General features: G+C 42.4%; 2 protein-coding genes across 2 annotated transcripts; both read left to right on the forward strand.

The window, feature by feature from the left end:
• Positions 1–418: 418 nt before the first annotated feature.
• On the forward strand, positions 419–5,157 carry rbm7 (RNA binding motif protein 7). Its single transcript, XM_084019579.1, has 5 exons — positions 419–600; positions 909–1,071; positions 1,835–1,910; positions 3,853–3,946; positions 4,181–5,157. Exons 1-5 carry the CDS (start codon positions 508–510, stop codon positions 4,532–4,534), a joined length of 780 nt encoding a protein of 259 aa, XP_083875705.1. The 5' UTR covers positions 419–507; the 3' UTR covers positions 4,535–5,157.
• Positions 5,158–8,591: 3,434 nt separating this feature from the next.
• Positions 8,592–18,876, forward strand: barx2 (BARX homeobox 2). The gene is made up of 4 exons (XM_084020219.1): positions 8,592–8,849; positions 13,957–14,266; positions 17,260–17,344; positions 17,718–18,876. Exons 1-4 carry the CDS (start codon positions 8,663–8,665, stop codon positions 18,003–18,005), a joined length of 870 nt encoding a protein of 289 aa, XP_083876345.1. The 5' UTR covers positions 8,592–8,662; the 3' UTR covers positions 18,006–18,876.
• Positions 18,877–19,642: the final 766 nt, after the last annotated feature.

The following is a 19,642-nucleotide window of genomic DNA, read 5'->3' on the forward strand; positions in this document are numbered from 1 at the left end:
AAGCATGCTGGCTGGTATAGGCTACTGTAACATGTGACTTGAAGCAGTTTGACATACTATATATTTTGACAAACGTTATCTTTTTCTGGCATAGTAAATAGTGTGGTAGTGTCATGTGTTTTGGAACACAGACAGAACACACTCTCCTGTGTTGTTTTACTTAAGCCTGGGCCTATGCTGCTCCCAAAGAACACAACACTGTTCACAAAGTCACCATATATTTAATATTTCATATTTAACACTTATAATGAACACGTTTGCACCCATCCCTGCTACGAGAGCTAAACTTAATTCGTGATTTTCGAAGCAAAGGGAGAACATTTCGAGCAAAGAGGACCATACCGTATGTGTCGTAAAGTTCCCGCTGTTCACGACGGAAGCTCAAGTGGAACGGCATTTCACTTTACGAGCCTACTAGGCCTTCCGGTTATATTTGGTAGAGCGCTGTTTGTACGCTATACGTTAGCATCTATATCGGTTGAGAGTGACAGTATCTGCTCCAATACAATGGGAATAGAGGAGGAAACAGACCGAACCCTCTTCATAAGGAACTTGGACACAAGAGTGACGGAGGAGCTTTTGTTCGAACTGTTTATACAGGTGATGTCGGTTATGTTAAAACATAGCTAGCGCATGTAGCATGGGGTTAAAGCGCAACATGCTAACACAACGAAAGCTTGCTAGAATCGATTGCTTCAAATGTTCGATTGTGAAGGGGGCGCTTTAAAAAAAGAAGAAGAAAACGTGCCCTCATTTGGACCCTTATGTTATAAATGAATATTTGTTGTGGACAATTCCACGAGCCGTTATTGAATCGCTAACGGCAGCTAGGTTTAGCTTTTAGCCAGTTGTTGTTGTTGTTGTTAGGGTAACGTTACCTCATTAACGCTAGTTGTTTGTGTTTGCAGGCGGGCCCTCTCATCAAAACGAAGATTCCAAAAGATTTGGATGGGAAACAGAAAACATTTGGCTTTGCTGTTTACAAACACGAAGTTTCCGTGCCATATGCCATGCAACTGATCAACGGGACGTCGCTGTACGGGAGAACTATTCACGTGCAGTTCAGATCAGGTGAATTACCGAATTGTATTGTAGACAAACATTACTTGGCACATACACACTTACCAGTGTTAGACACGTGTTGAGAATTAGCCCCAGTTTGTAGACTCGGGTATTTGTACGACGCATTCCTGTCATCACCGTCTCTAAACGCTATGTTTGAAACACGTTTTATATGAATGATGATATGCCATGAATTTATAAAATGCTGTCACACAAGTCTGACCTCACTGTTAAAATCAACTGAAGAAAACACACCAGTGTTTCTGTCTATATCTTCACTTAACCCCATTGATTTTCTGTCTTGGAAAAAAGTGCACCCTTTACATAAATGGCATAAAATGTGATGCATCAACACTCAGAATATGTTCTAAACAGTGCGTCGTTATGTATTGTGTACATGCAAATCTAAGTTTGATTTGAATTATTCCATGTGAAAGTTAAATGGAGATTAAACAGACATTCAATAATCTCACTTTACATAGAATGAGAGGTTAAGATATGATTATTTTCATGTCAGATTATGTGACATTCTGACTGTGGATGGTACTAAAATGCTTTACTGTAGCATCTGAGTGAAGAGCAGACAAGGTAGGAAATGACGGCAGTTATAGTCATGTTCTCATACAATGGAATGTGTTCCTTATGTATCACACAATGTGACGTATATTAGGTTATTGTACTCTCACAGTGTGTGTGGTAGTCATTTTCAATCTGTGAACGATTTCCCCTTAACTCTTGCACTGTTTTTTTTGCTCTCTTTGCCCCATCATAGGAAGCAGTCATAGCAGCAGTCCAGGGAACTCGCAGAATACTAGTCCTGCAAATACCCCAAATCCACATGGCCAGAGGTAAGTCATTTTCATGGACAGTTTGCCTAGCAGCACCAGAAACACAATCTTGTTACCATCTCTGCTATATGTAGTCTCAACTTTGAGAGACCTTTTATGTCATTATGGTGGTTTCGCAGTGATTTTAAAGTCAAGCATGTGGCCTTTAGTTGCTCAGTCATCACATTTTTCACTGCGAAAGACTTGCATTTCATCTCAACTTTGAGCTTCCCTTTTTAAGTTTCCTGGTGCAGCACAGGTTACTCACACTGAGTGGACTCATGGAGTCGAATAAATCTGTGTTTGGTTGTTGTGGTAACGGCATCACCACAGGCCTGGTTGTTTCAAGTTATCTGGGAGGAATGGGCAATCTGTTTCTCAATTATGTGTTATATTATGGTTTAATGTTAATTGTCACTTTAGTGTTAGTCATAATAACACTTGTTCATTTCTTTGAACTGTTCCTTCATAACATAAAAGACACTTTTTAATAAAGTTTTGAAGGCATGTAACAGAGTGGGATGATCTGTGCAATATTTTACCCACATAATGGAATGTGGCGCTATAATAAACATTAAAGGCAATATATGCCTGTTTTTGGGCTGTGAATGGAGCCTTCTGAGCCTAGATGGTCAGTAGTTAATACTTGTGAGGAATGGCATTACTGTACGTTTGTAATTGGTACCAGATTTTAGTTTGTGTGTGTGTGTGTTGAATTTGTTCCCATAGATGCATCCACCTTATTGAATATTACTAAGACATGTACGTTTTGCATGCTCTTGGCAGTGCCATGTGCACAAAAATTGGAGCCCTGGCAAAAGATGTGGCATGAAATAGGATTGGACTGGTGTGTATTTACTCATAGAGACGACTGTGTGCAATCCTTTCCATGTTTCATGCCAAAATTCATGCAGCAATGCCTGTTAGAGCATTTGCTAGAACACTTAGACTTAGTCAGTATCAGACAAGTCTAATGTATACAGTGTTTGTTATATTTGCAAGTGTTGCATTTTGCAGCGCTTAAATTATGTGAACGTGTTCAAGTAGAAGTGATATAAAGTAGTATAACTGACTTCCTGGATTGAAAAAAATAAAACAACAACCTGAAACAACAATTTAATTTAAACTAAATTATGAACTGCGCTCCTACATAAAAAAAAATCACCTTCCTTAACCACCTGTAGCTCCACAAAAGTAAAGAGAATTATCACATTTCTTGACTCTGAGGATAACAAGCTCAAAACACATTAGCAGCTCAAAACAGATGTTGTGACTGCTGCTGTTCAGCTGATCAAAACAACATGAAGTGGCATTAATCCATCAAAGTCAATGAGGTGTAGTGAGAGCTGGCAAACAGACGCACATCTGCACCAGGCAACACATTTTAAGGCGAAAGGTGTGAACAATCCATTGATAGCAATAATACTTGCAGTTCAATCCAGCCCCCGTGAATTGGATGTGTCGGATTTAGTTTCCTATCCGTGCTGATGGACTTGTTCATCAGATATTCCGTCACAGATATTGGCATTGCTCTCTTACCACTGGAAAAATAATGTTTCATTACTTCAACAGCAGCAGGGTGCATCCAGCACGACTATGAACTTGAGTTTTTCCCCGTTGATGCAGCGGTGCTAATGTCTGGCAGATGTAGTTAGATGGATGAATTATGTGTTGTTCATTTATGTCGCTGAACAAAGTACTGACGGCACCAAAGATTTTTGTTTTGTTAACTTTTTTCAATTTACAACTTCCTAGCGATCGTTCAAAATGTATAAACACATGAAAAATTAATTAAAACATTGACTCAGGATAATTTTAAATAATAAACAGTTTAAGGAGTCAAACGTAGATTTTCCATAAGTGGATGGTAGTCAATATGTGGAATGTGCACCTGACACTATGTTGTTCTTGTCTTTTTTTTTAATGATTAAATATTTGACCGTGGTTTGCTGATCTCTTACAGGACCCCGATCCAGTTCAGTTCTCCGCCATATTCTCCTCCGGCCCAAATGCAGAGGTCCTTTTCATCTCCCGATAATCTGCAAAAGAATGTCATGGTAACCTTCTTTTTATACTTTAATAATGACACAGCACTGCTCAGTCCTGACAGAATTACTTCATGTAACGTGTGACGTGTTCAGGTCTGCTCTTACTTGTTATTAGCCGAAGTGTGCATCTGTTCCTCATGACAAATGTCCATGCTGTATAATTTGGTGGAATAGTTTACGGTTTTGGCTCAATGAGCAGTATGAAGCGGAGGTCGTGCTATCAGTCTTTTCCTTCATCCGTAGGTGAACAACATGATGTGGCTCCACATGCAGCAACTTGAGCAGTTAAATGGCAGCTTCTCCAAGCCTCTGCAGAGGCAGCCGCCCGCAGGTGGAAATTCTGGCGGCGGGGGCTCCAGGCAACACAACAACGCCCCTTATCGGCAAACGTCGCAGATGAACAGCGGCGGCAGAAATCCGCGCTACGCAGATGAACCAGCTCCCAGCCGTCATCACCAACATGGCCACACCCGGGACAACTATCACCAGAATGACAGGAGTGGCAACCGTCACCATGACAACAGAGGTGGCAACAGACATCACGAAGATAAGGGTAGCAACCGTGGCTACCAGGATAACAGATGGCGACGGTACTGAGATGTAAAAGACTTCTGTAAAGACTTTACTTCTTCGAAGATTTATGGACAGCTTACTAAAAAAAAAAAATGTATCATTAATTATTTTGACAGATTCACATGTATACTCAGGTTGTTTGTACATGATCCTATTTGAAGATTTGATAACTTATGCCTTAGAGCCATTTTTGTTTTTACTTCTAGGGCGTTTTTAAATTTGTACACTTCTTTCATGTGAGCTTTTTCTCACAGATGTCACAATTATTTTGAACTGGATCAACGAGAGCAAGGGGGGAAGAAAAGAATCAGATGTCATTTTGGAAAACAAACACAAAAAAAGAACATGTATTTTAAAAAATATATTTTAAAATATTAGACAGTTTTTATGTTATGCAAAAAAAAAATGTAAATGGTGCTCTCTTAAATTCTTCAGGTACTTTTCAGTATTTCCAGAATTTCCAGCTAAAGATTCCACCAGCACCACTTTTACGGCAACAGCACCGTCTTTTCTCAATGTTAGATCTGTTGACCTTGCTCTTTCTATAAAATGGGCTTTATTTTATTTCGTTTTTTTAATTCCGAGTCTGTAAGACCAACTGTTTTAAAATGGAACATTTTCATTATTATAAAGCTCCTTTCATTTGATTGTTGCATTGTCTGTTCACTTTGGCCACACCACAAACTCCTGCCCCTTGGCTCCGGATCATGAATGCTATTTACAGCTCTTTGTGTACACGACTAAGTGAACTAAGTGAGCTGTTGTACATTGTACACTACATGCTGTAATGCGTGCACACGGCCCCATCTGCACCTATAAATGGCCCGCGTGAAAACGAATACGCTTGTGCTGTAATCTACAGGTGGCGCCACGCGCGTCCTTTTTCCTTTTTTTTGTTGTTTTGTTTTTTTATTGGATCAATTAAGATGTTAAATATAACTGAGCCACACGATCAGCCCCTATGTTTGACCTTTCTATTTAGGATGCTTTCAAGTATTTGCGTGGATTTGACACCCGTGCCTGTTCGCTTCAAAGCATGCAATTATGTTCAGGTTTATCTTGCGCTTTTGAAAACAGGGTTGTTGTTTTTTTTCCCCAGATGTGAAAGGATGCGTCCCATCCCTCGTGTTGCAATCAGCATTAGTACCTCTGTTCGGACTTGCTTTCTGACAAAGTGACGATCAAATCCCTTAATGTCCGTGTTGAGGTCATAATCTACCCCCATCGAAAGCGCTTATGACACCGGCGGCTGCTCCCGCGCTGCATCGACACCTATATCCCCCTCCAGTAAGTCTCCCGGTGTCCAAAAGCGGAGGTGCATTTCAAACCCCTCTGCGCTAAGCTCCGTCTTGCCTTTTAATCTGCCGCGTGTCGGATTGCATCCCGATGCTCCCGAATCGCTCTAATAGAGAGTATCCGCCGGTCAGTACTAGGAAAGGCCCTTTCTGACGCTTCTGGCGGCGGCATAACTCTTTTAATTGGTTGATCTGCCTGGCGTCTCCAGCCCTGGAGCGGGCGGATTAGAGGGGCCGCTCGGTAGCCGCTGCTGTGTGGACTTTTATAGAAGCGTGTCTGCTGAGATGATCCACTTCCAAGTTCCAAACACCCGGGGACCCCTCCCTCTCTGTAGCGGCCCCACGACGCGAAGCCGCGACGTGACAAGACGCCTGCAGCCGCGGTTCCCCCGGATCTCTGCGCCGCCTCAGGTTGTTGGGTTCATCGGTGCCTTTGGTGGCCCGGCCGGGATGCGGTCTGCAGGCCTTATTTAGTCTGGAGTGGCGTTTGTCTGTTCACGGAATCTTAATTCCACCCCCCTCTAAATACAATGAAAATATTGAATTATCTCATGTGTACAAATTTTCGCACATTTTCTTTGGTGAAAAACGACACGATTCCAAATAATGAAAGGATATTTTATTATAAAGTTATCTAACAGAACAAAAAAAAATGGGTTTGCGGTTTTATGGTAAAAATCTTAAACACCGTTTTTTTTTGCAGTGGCTTCCATCTGCCCCCCCCCCCAAAAAAAGTTAAATAGCTCCACAGCAGTTGTTCTCATCTCCCCCTCTTTGATCAAGCCATCAAACCACTGAAAAGAAGCCGAGCTTTCCCATGCAGAGCTCCCACATTTCCTCCTCCATAATCCTACTGCACTTTGAACACACGGCGGCTTCGGAGGCACAAGCCTCCAGCGAGTTAACTTTATTTCCAATTCTTTAGATGATGATCGCCCCCCCCCCCCCCACCCTCCCATATTAGGACACCGACGTTACTTGAAACCTTTCCTGTACTTGGGTTTCCTCACATGGATCATTCTATTTAACTTAAATTATGTTAGTTTAAAGCAAACTATTTTATTACGCCACCTCAGTCGTTCAAACAATTATCTGCTGAAACCCGCAACACCTCAGGGAGTAAATCATATTTTTTGCCATCATAAAAGCATAATTAAAACGGAGAGTTACAGAAAAACAAAACCTCGGGAAAAGCACAAAACAAGTTTGCATCTGTGATTCGGAGAAGTGGAGGCGCGGGTATGTGAGGTATTCACTTTCAGTCATCAGCCCGTCGGCCTGCTACGTTTTCTTATAGCCCGTTTGATCTGACTGACAAAATAATAGGCTATTCATAAAATAATTAAAAAATATATATAATAATTTGATCTTCAATCAAACGTATTGTGTGCCAAACCAGATCATGAAAAAGAACAACAGGTGCTCTTGTTCCGCGGTAAGCTTCTTTTTTTTTTTTTTTTTGGGAAACAATTGTGTCTTTTATCGGCGTGCCTTTGCGCCATGCGCGCGTGGGCACGCAAATGTTGATTAATGATAAATTATAACTGTCATTTTCCATGACAAGTCAGTAAAGAAAATGCCACTAGCTACTATATTTTGTCCTAGCGGCCGACTTTCTGCTCGACTAATTTTCTGTAACCTCTAATTTGTGTTTTATATATTAATTATAGTGCTTCAACAAGGAATCCCTTGTTTTGCCGCAAATGTAATTTTTATAATGATTGTATTTAACGCTACATCGTATAACGATTTAATTCCGATAATGATAAGAAAAACAAAGATTAGACAGCTAATACCATTCTTAGTCATGCAACTAAACAGGCACCACAGCACAAAACGTTCAAGGGCTTAAGAACTGAAAAAGAAGTCACTGAAAAAAGAAAGAGAGACAGGAGGAAAAGATTATTCACTCCTTGTTTGCTTTAATTCGCTGTTGGATGTGACATTAATTTTCCAGTGGGAGTCTAAAATTCAAATATCGAATAGATTAGATTGTGTGTTGTACGTCTAAAGCGAATTAAGGATCAAATAAATAGGCTAACCACTTTAAGTCAATATAAAAACAAGTTGGGCTATTGCTGAATTACTAAACCGAGTAAGACAAGTCATGCAAATAAAGCGTTTGAAACGAAGAGGCGGCAGGACGTTAGTTGACCTCGTGTAATTAATAATAGCCAGAAAGGTTCCTTTGATTTGATGTGAAAATGTGTTAATAATACCGGGTTTAACACAGACTGGCCCATGTGTACGGATTACAGGCGCATTGGGTTTTATTTGGAAAAGATGACCCCAATTCAGACATGTTTTAGAGCCGAATTAACAAACTGTACAACTACCAGAAATCAGAGAGAGAGAGAGAGAGAGAGAGAGAGAGAGAGAGAGAGCGAGCGCACTTTTTTGGGTGGTGGGGGAGTGTTTGGGAGCTGGTCGTGTGTATGTACAGTAGACTGCATGACTGTGTGTGTGTGTGTGTGTGTGTGTGTGTGTGTGTGAGAGAGACACAGAGAGAGAGAGAGAGAGAGAGAGAGAGAGAGAGAGAGAGAGAGAGAGATTACATGGAGCGGCAGAGATGTGTTCAGGGATGGTTTATATAGCAGTGGGTGTGCGCACACATCGCAGTCAGATCATTACCACGGTGGCGCTCCGCGCAGCTCGAGTCGAAGGCTACTGAGCTTCACCAGCGGCACTTCAGGGAAAGCTAAACTGCATATCGAGAGACAGGCAATGAATTATTGAAACGCATGAACTACAGCAGTCGCACGCTTAAACACGCACAACCTTTTTTTCTTCTTTTTTTTTTTTGCGAATAAAGCGTAATTGTGCAGCCAAGATAGCGCACGGCGCACAGGGACAGATCATGCACTGTCAAGCCGAGTTGAGGCTCTCCTCCCCCGGGCAGCTGAAGGCTGCCAGGCGGCGCTACAAGACGTTCATGATTGACGAGATCCTCTCCAAAGAGACTTGTGATTATTTTGAGAAACTTTCTCTCTACTCAGTGTGCCCTTCGCTCGTTGTGCGGCCGAAGCCTCTTCATTCATGCTCGGGTAAGATGTCTCCGTTTTCCTCGTTCTTGTACTTTTCTTTTTTCATAATTAGGAAAGAAACTAATAAGGGCCAATATTAGCATTTGAAGATTGGTGGGGAAATGAGACGAGGCTTTTTAGAAACTATTTAGACACTTTTACGCATGAGGTCCATTTAATTATGAATTCATGTTTTATTTAAATTAGAAAGAGGTGATGCATTGTAATGCTGCATGTATCAGGAAATGTGCATTTACACTGTATTGTCTGTGATGTTGGTGTTATGACAATATTTTCACATGACATGACATGACATGAAGTTGTAGGGCTCATTAATTAATTAATTATTTAGAATCATATTTACCATTCCATGTAACTGCGAATATGGGATTTAATATTTGTGACAATTAAAACGCATCTTTAATTTATCATGTCCATCATTTTGAATTATAGGTTTGCTCTCTGGTTTTTCTTTTCTTCCAAATAAATAAATAAATAAATAACTTAGCCACAGTTAATGAATGGATGCTTCTTTGTTGGTAATATTATAAATCACTGCAGTGAAGTGTTGAAAATCAAAGATGAGAGTGAATGTCAGTGATGCTTCAGGGCTTTTGTTGAGCTGATGGATGACTGAATTGATAGGTTGTTTTACTTACACATAAAAGGCCAATGTAGCAGTCGAACAGATCATCAAAAGAAGAAAGTGGCTAATCTTGTAGAAACCAAGTGGTTAATCAGTTAAAACTCCGTTATTGTGTTTAACCAAAAGGCCTTACATAATGAGTTTGCTGCTGGATATTTGCAAATGGGAGGATTGCATCTCGTTAATGTGCTATGACACAGAAATGTGTGCGCCCTAGAACGGAGTAAATTTGTGCACAAATAAAAGATAAAATCATCCCGCACACTGCAGATTCATCTTGATTGATACGGAAGTAAATGTAGAATAAAAACCTACAAAGAACAACTGATTCGATCAATACACTAAAACGCTGATTCATTTAAACGATAACCGCTTTCCTCCCAATCTTCGCTCGCCCATGAAATGCTCCCTCTGCCGTCCCTTTCACTATGATGCTTAGAACGATCTAGATCTCCACGTGATAGATGGTCTGGCAGATCCTGCAGCGCCTTCGCCGTGGCTGCGACTTGCTGAAAACGACCAAAATCCTATGACAAAGCTCGGCTTGGCTGCAGCGCATGCCGTCTTGTCAAAAGAAAACATCTACACTGATTCATTCCAGAAGAATCCAAACAACCGAAAAGGCTTCGGCACACTCTAGTAACCATTAGGGATAATTGCTCTAAAGTCTGAAATAATAGCCACTGCAATTTGATGATGACAGCGGTGGGTGGATAAAAATAGGGGAAGCGATTCCCTCATCCCTCTGATATGGATCGGTGTATGCGAGGGGGCACTATGACTGGGCTTTGGCACCCCTCTGTTCGGATGGATAGAGTAACCTGCCCTGCATATCAGAACACTGTGCCCACCACTTATTTGTAGCTGCGGGGGTGTGAGACACAGTATATTCCCTAACATCAATGGCTTTTAGTGCTGGATATAGAAGTTGGCAGGCGTGCAGATCCTAGGCCGTCGAGAGGCGACTGGCTGCTGCGCGGTCCCTCAGCGGTGAAAGTCGACTTCTCCGCTGTGCAAAAGGGAAGGGATGCTATAACCCCCCGCTACCAGTGGATGCCGCTGAATGCCAATGATGCTCCCTGAAAAGGAGTTGACAACAAATTAATTGTTTGTTCTGTGTTGCTTCATCACCGGTACGCCACTCCAACATACCGCCATAATCATCATAATCAGCGTAATTGTCTTCCTGTTTTTTGTGCCGTGACACTTCACTGTAATTCTCAGTCCTTTTTTGAATTCATGCCCCGAGATGAAATACAGGCCATAAGGCTTGTACAGTTGCAGTGACTAATACTCGTCAGTTACAGCCGGATCAGAGATAATGAGCCCTGACCTGGTGCTGAACAGCCAACGACGTAATGGCGGGTTACAATATTTCATTTGGAGTCCCATCTCTCAGCGGGAAGAAGGGCAGGGCTTTTAGTGGTGCTTTCTGGAAGACGTGAGAGAGATTAAGTTCAACTGTGGGTGTAATCTCACTTGACAGCATGATAAAAAAAAACAAATAAAAAAAACAGGAATGCGTGTGTGTGTGTGTGTGTGTGTGTGTGTGTGCAGCCCAAAGGCCGCTGCATACTGGTCTGGTTCTGGCTGAGGGTTTACACAAATCCAGGTGAGCAAAAGGCTTTTCATCCCCATCTTTAGCCCTAATCCGCTGCAGACAATAACTTTTCCCATTAAGCATAGAGCCTGCTTGAGAAGGTCGATTACACCCATGTCAACACACACGGGCAAGTGGCTGCACATACACATGGAGATAACAGGCGCGCACGTGTTGCATCTTCAGTTAAGGATCATGTTTGACAACCTGTCAACCCCCCCCCCCCCCCCACCACCACCACCACCATTTCTGCACAACTGCCATCACATTTTCTATCTCGACAAAAGATCAGTAATAAATCAGGTCCAAAAGTAAAGTAGTACAAGCTGATTTAGCATCACAGGGAGACCCATGTGGATCATGTTTCAGATTAAATAGTTAATCCTCATGTTCAATGTAAATCTTGGCTTGCGTGCGTGTTAGTCAGTGTGCCTGGGAAAATACTATGACAACAAAACTCAACAAGACGCTTTTGACACCTTCCTTCTATAACATCGGTTGAGAATTGGCATTCAAATGCGCCGATCTGTCATGTCCTGAAGGTGAACGATTCTAATCAAAGCAATGAGCCAGGATGGATAAAAGGTGATGTGCGGCCTGTTGCCCTTCCCACCCAGAGAGCGTTTGCACTCAAAAAGGGCAAGGCCAAAAAAACAAAACAAGCTAGCTGTCACCAGACAGTTTATACCCCAAAACATGGCAAAGGTTCACATGCACTTGTCATAGCTGAGCAATGAGTCATCCATTTCAGCATCTCATTGACAAAAAAAAAACAAGATGTTATGATAGGGAGCAGGCCGATGCAAGAGATATGAGTCATTCAATAAGACATATGTCATAATAACTACACGATCAATAGAGCAAATTGTTGGTATTAAAATGAATGCCTCTATCAAACGGCTCGATTTGATCTATTCTTAGCAGGTATGTCTTCTGTAAGGGCCACCATAAGCACTTGTGCCCGTCCATACATTCCGACTGTGATTATCAAGAGTATCAGTGTGCTTTTTGCATGGGGCGGAGCTGCTCTCTTACAGCTACTCAAACAGTTTATTTGTAGACTATTGACAGGGCACTGGCACTTGTCAACAACATGTCAGAGAGGCGGCTTCGCTGTCAGTGGAAAGTCACTGCGGCTGACATTCCCCCCCTTTGCTCGCTCTCTCTCCCTTTCTTTCCCCCTCTCTGTCTCCTGCTGAGGGACTGTCCGGAGACAACTTCAAGCTCTCTGTTGACAAGAGATTTCCTCCGCTTTCCTCGAGAAGACAAAACGAGATCGCCCCCCCACACCTTATTCAGAAAGACAATTCACTTTTGTACCTAATTTCATGTGAAATCCTCCCAAAGGGGAGCTTGAACATTAAAATCAGGCGATTCGCCGGTAATCTAACGTTTACACACCTGATTTACAGAGGGAAAAGCGGAGCGCAGTAATAAATGGAAAGGTATAAACAGAGAGCGGGAGCGTACGACGAGAGAGAAGGGGTCCTCTTGTCTAGACTTGTTGCAATAGCAGCAATCTCATGTTGGAGGATTAGTGATGATCTCAGCACCTTAACCATGATGTCATGATGAGCCCAAGGCCGTGTCTGCTGTGTGTGTGGGTGTGTGTGTGTGTGTGTGTGTGTGTGTGTGTGTGAGAGGAGCAACTGTGCCTACATGTACGTCTATGGGGGTTATTGTGAATTTGTGCGTAGTATATAACGCCTCCGAACTCATGACCTTACTATACTAGGAGACATCCAGCACCTTCTTCTTGAGTAGTCTTCTTTGTATTTGCGAGTCATCTTCCTCAGAAAGTAATTTCCTCATCTTTTCTTCTTCTCGTACTGAACTCCGTATTCTCTTACTGGACCGCAAAGTAAAATAAATAAAAGAACAGCAATAAAACATAAAAATAAAACGTCTTTTGGGCGTCAGTGTCCGCGTCTCGGCCGTCTGTTGTGGTTGATGAGGAGATTAAAGACACAGTGTGCCTGCGCTTGGTTTTCTGTGGTGGATCTGTGTGTGTTGGTGTGTGGCAACCTCCTATATCCTCTGCTCCGTTGCATCCTTTTATCTCCCTATCATCCATCTCCACTCCCATAATCCCAATGCTCTGTGCTCCGTTGGCTTGTAAATTTTTGGTGAAGAGATTGGTTTTATATTTGAAGCTGTAAGGATTTTCCAGGCAGATATTATATTCTCTTTGGTTGACCCAGTGCATCCTCTCAGTCAACCTCCTGGTCTCCTTCCCTCCCATCTTGGCTCCAGACAAGTGTTTCTTTTTATTGATTCTGGCGTCTTGCTGCTTCTGTCTGTGCTGATAAAGAGCAGAAATGTGTGTGTGTGTGTGTGTGTGTGTGTGTGTGTGTGTGTGTGTGTGTGTGTGTGTGTGTGTGTGTGTGTGCGCGCACAAGAGTGAAAGAGAAAAGTTTATTGGCTGAACAGCATTTGATTTAGTCTTTTTGGGGATTTTTTATTACAGTTCATTCGGTGTCTGCATGTGTCTGTGTGTGTGTGCGTACATCATTCTGTCAGCCTCTGTGTGTGTGTGTGTGCGTGCGTGTGTGTTCGTGTGGTTTTGTATTGGGAAGCCAGTTACTATTTAACAACCTCTGAAAAATAATCATTCATTCGAAGGGTTCAGAGGAGCGGTGTAAAACACAGGCTGCGTCATTGGGATCGCAGCCCTCTACATGGAGGAGGTCAAAAGCAAAACACTTTTCACAGCGAACGCAGGGCAATTAAAAACCAACCTGTCTTAAGCAATTACAGGCGGTCGATAATGGTGCAACCGAGGTGATAAGAGCTCACTAAAAACTCACAGTGATTCAAAATCTAATCTTCCTTTCTGCATTTCTCCTTTTCTGTCGTCTGACGCACTGTCTCTGCTCTCCCAGGCTCCTCGTCACTACGTGCCTACCCTCTCCTCTCTGTGATCACGCGGCAGCCCCCCAACCTGCCCCTCCAACTCCCCCAGCCCTCCTCTCCGGGCGGGGTCCCCTCGCACCTGCTCTCCCCGCAGCAGCCGCGAGGCTCCGAGCCCTCGCCCAGCCAGACGCCGCTCAGCATCAGCAGCGAGTCGGACACGGAGCGCTGCACACCTCGCCTGAAGAAGCCCCGCCGCAGCCGCACCATCTTCACCGAGCTGCAGCTGATGGGCCTGGAGAAGAAGTTCCAGAAGCAGAAGTACCTGTCCACGCCCGATAGGTCAGTGCCGTTGGGAAAATCACTTTTAATTGGATAGGTAGTCTTGTGTTTCCTCCTTCAAGCTCGGCACCTCTACCAGAGGCCTGAGGGTTCTTCAGTATCTAAGCTGTTCTGTGTTACCTGGACAGAAATCTCAGATGTTGATCCTTGAATCTGCTGGAGCCACTGACCCAGTTTGGGGGGCCCAGAACCACCAGTACCTTGACTCTCCACATATCTCTTCTAGCTCCTCTTTCAGCCCTTGGTATTTTTCAAACACTGCTGTCCGTTTGGTTAGCCATCACCAGTTTATCAGTCTGGATCTGGGTCTTCCATCACATACTCAGCACAGATGTTCCTGTATGTATATGAATAAATATATAACTCACGCCTCCTCACCTCGCAGCTACCACAAAACATAAAAGCATACATAAAAGCAGCCGAACCAGTGGTGTGTAAAAGGGTAATATGCCAGTTATTAAATGTCAACCCAACTTCAATCAGTCATAGAAGCGACATTTCATTAACCTGCATACCTGGTGGTTTGCATTTTGAAAGCACGGTACATGCACATGCACATTCACAAAGCCGCAACTGCAATTATCAAGTGGTGGTTAACCCAACATCAGCATTTTTTGATTTATCCTGTGGGGGGAATGTCTCATGTAATGTGAATTTGTCTAAGCCAGAGCATTACCTCAGCAATCTAGTCGAGACAAGAGTAACGTTTTAATCCGAGCCCTCGAACAGCAAAAAAAAAAAAAAAAAGGCCCCTTATTCAAGAGAGCAGGGAGGGATGCCAACGCAAGCAAACGAAAATGTTTTACATTGATTTACTACCAATCATTTTGCACATGTGCAGGTGTATATAAAGTCCATTGCGATAATAAGATGAAGTAATATCCATGTTAATATCTGTGTCTTGAGTTCCATTCAGGGGTCATTTTTGGGACCTGACCTGAGGTCAGGCTGTATTTTCCAGTTTTATTGTGCGCCTCACTTTTATATTTGGCCTGCAGGCTGCTTTTCCATTATAACCCAGAGTAGTATTGAACCATGCATGTTGTAAAAAAGAAAAAAGAAAAAAAAGCTTTCCTTTACATGCACAGGAGGAATTTCAAACTGCTTGTGAACCTTTGCATCAAGCAGAGATTGGATGTCTGTACACTCCCCCCCCTGATTACTCATCCACGTAGACTCATCCAATCAGTGGCGATTAAAAATAACTGGCGTCATCTACAGTATCTTAGACATGCAAATAGCTAAACACACTCAGTCTCACACATTGTATCCTCCCTGTAATGTACCTGCGTTCCACACCGCATACAATGACATAAGCAGATTTGGAAAAACCTGATTTATTTGCCGTCTCATTTACATGGGCTCCATGGGTGGAAAACTCCCACGATGCGTTAACAGATCTTAGCTTGCCTGCAGCCATTGGAAAGGTGCCATGCCTCATCTTAAAGCAGAAGTGCCGAGGCTGAGCACAACTGGGTGATCAAAACCAACCACCTTATGAAAAGGCTGTGTGCCAAAATGCTGCGTCCCGATTGAAATATCTGATTCTGTGTTGAAAATTAATTAAATACCCAGCTGGTGGAAAACGGAGAAAATCCCCTTTTAAAGCCCCTCATCAAAGGTGTGGCATGCTCCCCACTTTGCTGCCGGTTTGTTATGATCCAAAGATAACTTTTATTTTCTCTCATCGTTCTTGGCTTGGAAACCTCTGTGGTTTTTATGCGCGGGGCGACACAAACCTAAAGCAAAAAATAAATGTTATATAATAGTTTTAAATATATTATATTATATATATGATATAAATATATATTTAATTATTCATATCATAGAGCAGTAATGATTTTATGCAGCTTCTATTTTAATAATTTGGGTCTCAATAATCCTCAGTCATCATCATCATCATCATCATGAAAAAAAGGCTTTAGGCTAGACCCAAGATAACCCTTGTGAAAGGTGTGAAAATGGAACAAAATGGCGGTCTTGCAGCAGCCCGGAGGGAGGAACTTAAATGTGTGTGGTTTCTCTCTATTGAGAACTAATGACCATAAATAAGAGGGGTGCAATTAATTTTCCTTGCCTCCAGTTGTTGAACTGCTACAGACTCGGGCACGCACGTACGTGAAGTTTGATAGGCAGCTTGACTGTCTGTACGTCTGGTGTTTTAGTAATTGCAGACACACACACACACACACACACACACACACACACACACACACACACCACACACACACACACACACACCTCTTTTATGTACAGAGGATCCCCCAGAGTCTCAGAAGTTTGTCACCGCTCTGCTTTTTAGATTCTGTTCACACTCTCCCTTTCACTCTCCCATCCAAAGAAAGTCATCTCCTTTCACTTGGCGGTGGGGGGTGGGTGAGAGTCCCTTCATCTGACTGTTAAATACCAAGAGGAGGAAATCTCATTAAAAAAAAAAAAAAACCTCAGATAACCGCTCCTTTCCTTTACAAATGGATGCCTTGTTCACTTTATCTGTCCCTTCCTGATGGATCGCATTACACACACATCCAATAGCCCCATTAGTCATGGATCGACACATGTGGTGGATGCATTCGGAGTTTTTCTCCGACAGCCCCAATGGTCCGGCTACAAGCGCTGTGATTGGATTAACTGACCTCGGTACAGATGTTTCAATTTGAGCAATGTTTCCTGAGCTGCAGGTGTACAGTGTCAAACTGCAGCTACTAGCAGATCCGCTTTGATGTGCGATTCACAGGCAGAGTCTAACAGAGGTCTTATACTGTACTGTGCCTGCAATACCGGCAACCTCTAGGCATGAAGCTGCACTAAATACTTTGGTGGAAAAGTTTTAATAAAAAAGTGTCAAGATTCTACCTGATGCTCTTGGGAAAAGTGCTGAAAGTGTATGTGAATAATATGGTATATTTTCAGGTTAAAAATGCCAATGTCAGTGATCTGTGCATATATATGAAATATCCATCTAATGTGCAGTTTTGTTTGTGATTTTATAGGTTAGACTTGGCCCAGTCACTTGGTCTCACGCAGCTGCAGGTGAAGACATGGTACCAAAACAGACGTATGAAATGGAAGAAAATGGTAAGAGACGCAGCAGTCAGGCAGGTCTGGTCAGGTTTCTGTAAAAAAAAATATATATATATTTTCTGTGATTCTTTAAAAAGTCATTTGAATTGTAACACGAAGGAAAGCAAACAGTAGGAAGCAGTGTGACATGAAGAGAGGGTGTGGTGTGAGCAATGACGACGGCAGGGAGAGCAAACACTTTTGTAAAAGAGTCAACAAACTCAGAACAAAAAAAAAATAAATACCTGAAATCATTAGAGATAAATGAGTGTACCCGGGCCAGCCAGCAGCAATACATCTTCTCTTAATTACTATAATAGCAAGCACTGCCTTTCCACTGCTGTAATTTATTACCAGTGGACTGAGATTATCTGTGTTGTTATTCTAGGTGCTCAAAGGAGGTCATGAGGCCCCGACTAAGCCCAAGGGGAGACCCAAGAAGAACTCCATCCCCACCACGGAGGAGATAGAAGCCGAAGAGCGGAGGATGAGGATGGAGGAAGAGGACAGGATGAGGAGGGCGACAAAGGCAGTGGCGCTGGCTCACGGGGGAGAGGCGTCTCTGCTTGAACCTCAAGACCTCAGTTCAGAAACTCAAAATCCAGCCGCGGCGATCGAGGCATCGGAGCGAGAGCCGCCGCTCCTGATGCAGTCAGAGACTCATGCAGCCAGCTAAGCGAGAACAAAAAAACAAAAAAACAACCAAAGACTGATGGTAACCTGAAAACAAATAGTGCCTCAGGATCACTGTAAAAAAGCCTGTGTGGTGTTTAGAGCCATTCGCTTGAGGGATTTGACTGGAAACATATTGTTGGGATCCGATCTAATGCAACCTTTTTATTTCTTTGTGTATTGAAAGAGAAAAGTTACCACTCCAAGAGCTAAAATGCATAGACACTTATTGCACTGGTACACATTTGGCCTATAAAAACTGTATTTGAGCAGGTCCCAAGTATAAGGAGTGTAAATCTGTCAAATCCAAGGTCAGGTCAGAACACGTATCACTGCATTGCATTATTGTGCAACTGCGACAGATCAAACATACCGCCGAACCTCCAAGCTGCCTCGCATAGTGCATGTGCCAATATATGGAAATATGCCTTACTGTAGTGTCTATGTATCCATGTATGAAAAATCAAATCTATAATATTAAATGGCTACAGTGCCTTGAGGAAAGCGTTTAAAGTGTTGATGAAATAACTATCAAATGCAAGTATATTTTTACAGTCATTTTTTGATTACAAGTGCCATTTTTGGAGAAAGAGTTGTAAAGTTTTTGAAGAGCACTTCTATGTTTACTTTGGAGTTCGTCCACACTGCTTTAAAAAGGCACAAATGTGTTCGTTACTTGGCGAGTAAAGCCTGCGGTTTTTTTTATTTTTTTATTTTTCCATCTGAAAAATCAATATTTCTCCCAAGCCATACACTGTATCATACTGTAGAAATGTGTATAAAGTATAAAATATATGGTTTTTCGGATATATATGTAAAACAGTATTTTTAACTGCTGTTTTGAATTGGATTAAAATAGTTTGTATGTATAATGTAACCGCCGTCCCTGATCTTTTTTTCCCCTCCTTTCATAGGAGTCAGAATGACTCTGCTCGCTGCCACAAGGCCACAACGACTTTTAGCTGTCAGAGATTCTCAGAGGGAATAAATCATAGCCTGTGCTAAAGATCCACGGCAAATGCTGAACATTTAAAATCTCAGACCTATTCAGCCCGCAGGCTTAGCAAGAGAACCCCCATCAGTATGTTAGACCTGCATTAACATAACACTGTCTTCAACCGCCTGTCACCGATACACTTCCAACTCCGCTTTCTTCCCTCGCAAACAATTGTAATTAAAGAGTTTCACTTTTTGAATTATACAGATTTATTTTTATTTGTTATTGTTTCGTATTAAAAGTGCAGTATTTTTCTGATGTAAATAATGCATGTTTGGTAAGCTTGTTTTGCAGTTGTTGTTTTTTTTTAGCTTTGTGTACAATCATTTTTACTATATACAAGTGTGTGTTTATGTATTTAAATACACTTAATAAAATAGCAATCGTTTCAATTCCACTTGGTATTATTTGCTGTAATCGCTTTGAATTATTCCAAAGGTTAAATCCATCACACCGATGCAGGTTTTTACCGCGCTTCGCCCCTGCAACCAGAAATTCAACAAACAGCTTCTCGGTATGTCTCTAATGACAACGGTTCAACTGCAATTAAGTCTCATACAGGTTATGTACTTTCATGTCATTCTAAGTGTGTGTTACAGGACACCTGGCAGGTTGAAGTTCATCCTGAGGAAGCAATGAAGACC

This window comes from Eutrigla gurnardus, assembly GCF_963514095.1.
Source record: "Eutrigla gurnardus genome assembly, chromosome: 10".
Taxonomy (NCBI): Eukaryota; Metazoa; Chordata; class Actinopteri; order Perciformes; family Triglidae; genus Eutrigla; species Eutrigla gurnardus.